The sequence below is a fragment of the Onychomys torridus genome, chromosome 8 (genome assembly GCF_903995425.1).
Source record: "Onychomys torridus chromosome 8, mOncTor1.1, whole genome shotgun sequence".
NCBI lineage: Eukaryota > Metazoa > Chordata > Mammalia > Rodentia > Cricetidae > Onychomys > Onychomys torridus.
Genome location: NC_050450.1, coordinates 105,812,897 through 105,817,747, shown reverse-complemented (window position 1 = coordinate 105,817,747; position 4,851 = coordinate 105,812,897). Strand labels below are relative to the sequence as shown.

At 60.8% G+C, this 4,851-nt stretch overlaps 1 protein-coding gene across 2 annotated transcripts; it reads left to right on the top strand.

Moving 5' to 3' along the window:
* The first annotated feature begins 384 nt into the window (after positions 1-384).
* Socs3 (suppressor of cytokine signaling 3) lies at positions 385-4,259 on the top strand. Of its 2 annotated transcripts, XM_036196800.1 has the most exons (3): positions 385-604; positions 1,299-1,525; positions 2,082-4,259. In XM_036196800.1, exon 3 carries the CDS (start codon positions 2,170-2,172, stop codon positions 2,845-2,847), a length of 678 nt encoding a protein of 225 aa, XP_036052693.1. In that variant the 5' UTR covers positions 385-604; positions 1,299-1,525; positions 2,082-2,169; the 3' UTR covers positions 2,848-4,259. The 2 variants fall into 2 exon arrangements, with proteins under 2 accessions (XP_036052693.1, XP_036052692.1); XM_036196799.1 differs by lacking the exon at positions 385-604 and having other exon boundaries at positions 985-1,525.
* Positions 4,260-4,851: the final 592 nt, after the last annotated feature.

Sequence of the window (4,851 nt, the reverse complement as noted above, 5' to 3'; positions counted from 1 at the left end):
TACCCCTGCCGGGAGAAGTTCAGACATTCGAACACTTAGAGGCAAGGGAGGGCCCATCCTAACACCTCAGTGACCACCTGCCAGTGGGCTGAACCCATAACAACTGCTCTGTGGACATTCTGCCTATTCGACATTTATTCCCAGGTTTGAACCTGGCCTAGAAGGTGAACCTCCTCTCTTCCAGGTTTCCCATTTCTGTTCTTGAATAAGGAGTCCCACAACCTCTTCTTTCTCCAGGGCCTGGGAAACACAGCAAAACTCTGCTCGCCTATAAGACTCCAGTGCGCCCTCTAGCGGACTCGGGCGCGAGCTGGTGGGGGGGGGTCAGGGTTTCCTCCCTCGAGCTCCCCCGCCGAGCCGAGGGCACCTGGGCGGACTAGCTCACCAGGCAAGTTGGGAGACTCAAATGAGTGATAGGGTGATAGTTAGCGGCTTCCTCCACCTATTCCCGCCCCCACCCCCGCGCGCAAAGGGCATCAGCACCCACGTCTGTCACCAAAGAACCAGGCAGTGGGCCGGTGAGCCGAGGCCCGGCAACTGCCTCGAAGCCGGGGTCTCCTTCATTTCTGGATCTCCCAGCTTCATCTTTTGGACCTGTCCACAGGTAAGTGTCACGCATCCCCCACCTTCATTTCCTAGGTCCCCAGTGAGCCGGCTGCGGAATGGCCCTATTTCCCTTTTGGCTGGCACGGGCTGCTTGGAACTGTGAATGAAGACCTCGGGGTGGCCTGGGTGGGAGCGAGGGGAGCGTCCCCACGAAGGGTCCAAGAAAAAGGGAAGGGGTGCCGGGAGCTTCTCCGGGCCGGCCTCCTAGAACTGCCCGCGCGCTCCCATCGCGGCGCCCCCGCCTCTACCAGAAACCAGCCTTCTTAGAAGGGAGGGGGTGGGGGGGGAAAGTGTGAATGAGAAGTTGGGGGCGGAGCGCGCGGGGGAGGGGCCGCTGCCAGGAACGCTCGGCCACGGCTGGCGCCGCGCCCGACGGTCGGGCAGCCTCGCGCCGCGCTTTGTCTCCTTCTCGGTGAGTCTCGGCGGGTCCTGGAGGCCCCAGCTCCAGGCCCGCCCTCGGCCGCCCGCGGCCCCTCCCTCGCCCTCCGCGCACAGCCTTTCAGTGCAGAGTAGTGACTAAACATTACAAGAAGACCGGCCGGGCAGTTCCAGGAATCGGGGGGCGGGGCGTGCTGGCCGCGTAAATACCCGCGCGCGCGGCCTCGGCGGCGGCTGTAACTCACACTCTTCGGCTCTCCTGCTCTCACTACTGCTGCCTCACCGGGCTCCCGGACGCCCCCTGCCCGGCCCAGCTCTCTGCCGTGGCCCCTCGCCCGGGTTCTTTGCCTGATCCATCCCGGGGCGCGCCTGATCGGCCCTGAGGGCAGCGAAGCCAGAGGGGACGCACGCTCGGGGAACCCTTTGTGGACTTCACGACCGCCAACATCTGGGCGCAGCGCGGGCCACTGCTGGCCGCCGCCTCGCCTTGGGGACCATAGGAGGAGCAGCCCCAAGGCCGGAGACTTCGCTTCGGGACTAGGTAGGAAGGAGGGGCGCGGTGTGGGGAAGGGTGGGGGCCTCGATCCAGCTCGGGAGCTTTTCCCGGTTTCTCCTCCCCTTCCCGGGTCATTCCCGGTAGGGAGGGGACGAGGTAGGGGGCAGAGCGGATGAGAGGCGAAGATCCCGGGTTCCCGTAATACTCGGCTAAGGCCCTTGGGCTTCTCCAGTCCCTTCTCCCAACATATCTCGGGTTTGTCACCCCCCCTTTTCGTCCTCGCCATTGAGGGCACCGGACTGAGCGACGCCCTGAGCGTCCCTGGGGCTCTTGTCTCGCTCCCCATCCTGGCGGTGCTCCTGGAGACCCAACTTCCACTCGGGAGTTTCTCTCGAGTGTTCTTCCAGGGCGCGCTGGGGAAGGGACTGTCTGGGGTTGGCTTGGCAGGGACCGAGGTTGGGAGAGCTCCGCGAGGTGGCTGGGTCTGAGACACGGCCTTTTGCGGGGCAGCCGAGTGCCCTGGGCGCACGGCGGAGGTTGGAGGGCTGGGCACACTGGAGGGTTCCGAGCACTCACGCGCCGGGCGCTTTCCTCTCCGCAGCCCCCCGGGATGCGGTAGCGGCCGCTGTGCGGAGGCCGCGAAGCAGCTGCAGCCACCGCCGCGCAGATCCACGCTGGCTCCGTGCGCCATGGTCACCCACAGCAAGTTTCCCGCCGCCGGGATGAGCCGCCCCCTGGACACCAGCCTGCGCCTCAAGACCTTCAGCTCCAAGAGCGAGTACCAGCTGGTGGTGAACGCGGTGCGTAAGCTGCAGGAGAGCGGATTCTACTGGAGCGCAGTGACCGGCGGCGAGGCGAACCTGCTGCTCAGCGCCGAGCCCGCGGGCACCTTCCTTATCCGCGACAGCTCGGACCAGCGCCACTTCTTCACGCTGAGCGTCAAGACCCAGTCAGGGACCAAGAACCTACGTATCCAGTGCGAGGGGGGCAGCTTTTCGCTGCAGAGTGACCCCCGGAGTACGCAGCCAGTACCCCGTTTCGACTGTGTACTCAAGCTGGTGCACCACTACATGCCGCCCCCGGGCGCCCCCTCCTTCTCCTTGCCACCCACGGAACCCTCCTCCGAGGTGCCGGAGCAGCCACCTGCCCAGGGGCTCCCCGGGAGTACCCCCAAGAGAGCTTACTACATCTATTCTGGGGGCGAGAAGATTCCGCTGGTACTGAGCCGACCTCTCTCTTCCAACGTGGCCACTCTCCAGCATCTCTGCAGGAAGACCGTCAACGGCCACCTGGACTCCTATGAGAAAGTGACCCAGCTGCCTGGACCCATTCGGGAGTTCCTGGACCAGTACGATGCTCCACTTTAAAGAGTGAAGGGGTCAGAGGAGGGCCTGGGTCGGTCGCCTCTCCTCCGCGGCACACGGCACAAGCACAAGAATCCAGCCCCAATGCTCGGTAGCTCCCAGTGAGTCAGGGGCAGGTAGGCTTCTTTAGGCCCCCGGCTTTGCAAAGTGGGGCAGACAGGACCTGGAATGTGTGAGGGGAGGGAGAATTGCCACCTGCTCCCTCCCCACAGCTCCTCTCAAGAGGATCCAGTTGGCCGGTGGGACAATCGCATTGACAAGTGACTCTCCTCACCTCCTCCCTTCCTCCACACCCGCTCTGCTTCCCCAGGGAGCAGAGGGAGGGAGGGAGGGAGGACACCTCGAGTGTTGAACTAATGAGAACTGCAGGGGAATCTTCAAACTTTCCCACGGAACTTGTTTGCCCTTGGATTTGGCCGAATCCTGAGCAGGTGCCAGGCCTGGGGGAAAGATGGAAGAGAAGAGGGTGTGGAGGGCTGCAGGCTAGCCAAAGAAATGACCACTCTCACTACCCAGCCTAGGTGAGGAGTGGTGGCTCCCGGCTCTAGGGAGAGAGAGGCAAGGGGTGATCTGAAGAGAGCCATTCTGGTGCCAGGCTCCTCTCCCTTGGGGCAGCTAATGAAACCTCCCGGTTTCAGAGAGTCAGTGGTACGTGGGAGGGAGATGGATGGGACTGGTCAGGTAGCCACCTTGTCCAACACCAGAGGGAGGCAGATGAACAGATGAGCCATCTTGGAGCCCAGGTTTCCTTAGAGAAGATGGGGGACTCTTTGTTTCTCCTATGTCAGGCTGGGAGACTTGCCTTAAATGCCCTCTGTCCCATGGATAGGGATTGGCACATGAGGAGCCAGACACAGCCAACAGGCGGAGGAGCTGAGGGATTCACCAGTGGCTGCAGGCCAGGGGAAGTGGGTGCAGGGAGGAGACCGAGGGATCACTGGGAAGAAATTGACCAGTCCTAGGCACCTCTTGGTCAGCGGAATCAGCAGGTCCCAGGGCCCTCCAGGTCCTGCACAGTCCTCCCTTCTCACCTGGAGTGGGGGGAGGCAGGAGGTGATGGAGAAACCTTCATCTGCCACTCAGCAGTGGCCACTCACAGGAATGCAGCAGCCATGGAATTACCTGAACTGGTCTTGTTTAGGGGAGAAACAACCAAGTTTTCTGAGTCAGGTATGGGGCTGAGTGGGGCAGCTGTGTGTTGGGGTGGCTTTTTCTCTCTGTTGTTTTGAATAATGTTTACAATTTGCCTCAATCACTTTTATAAAGCTCCACCTCCAGTCCGCTCCTCTCCCCATTCAGGCCTTCGAGGCTGTTTGAAGATGCTTGAAAACTCAACCAAATCCCAGTTCAACTCAGACTTTGCACATATATTTATATTTATACTCAGAAAAGAAACATTTCAGTAATTTATAATAAAGAGCACTATTTTTTAATGAAAAACACGACTCGAGCTTCCTTTCCCTGACAATGGAATGAGGGGAGGGGGCCGGCTGTGCCTCTTGGGTCCCTGCGCACAGCTCTGAGGTACAATCAGAGGTACTCTCACATCACCCGCAGCCCTCCTGTGTCACTGGCAGGCCATGGCAGCCACGTAGACTGTTACTGATGCTTAATTCCTGCCAGTCTGATTCAGCTCTGACCAGAATATGCAAAGCAAGTTTGAGAAGGAAATGCAGCCTTCAAAGGGCTTGCAGGGGCCAGGCGGCACTGTGGTCAAAGCTGTTAGAGGCTCCAAGCTATTAGCGCTCTCTGGCTGGGCTGCTTGGCAGGGAGGTGTTCCGAGAAAGCCTAGATGTGGGGTCCTGATGGTGACTCTGACCTCAGCACAGCGTCACAGATGTCACAGCACGTTGGGGGAAGGGTGATCCCCATACAAGGCTGGAAAGCAGGTGGGGCCCTATGACAGGTGTTGATAGCTTTGCCCCACTCCCCACCCCTGCTCCCCATACACTCATCGTGTATCCTTAAAGGTCCTACCTGGGCCGTGGACCCCCAGCCAGGCTCCTG

Excerpts from the sequence above, each read along its gene's own strand:
- Socs3 (XM_036196800.1), top strand. The coding sequence starts at position 2,170 with ATGGTCACCCACAGCAAGTTTCCCGCCGCCGGGATGAGCCGCCCCCTG.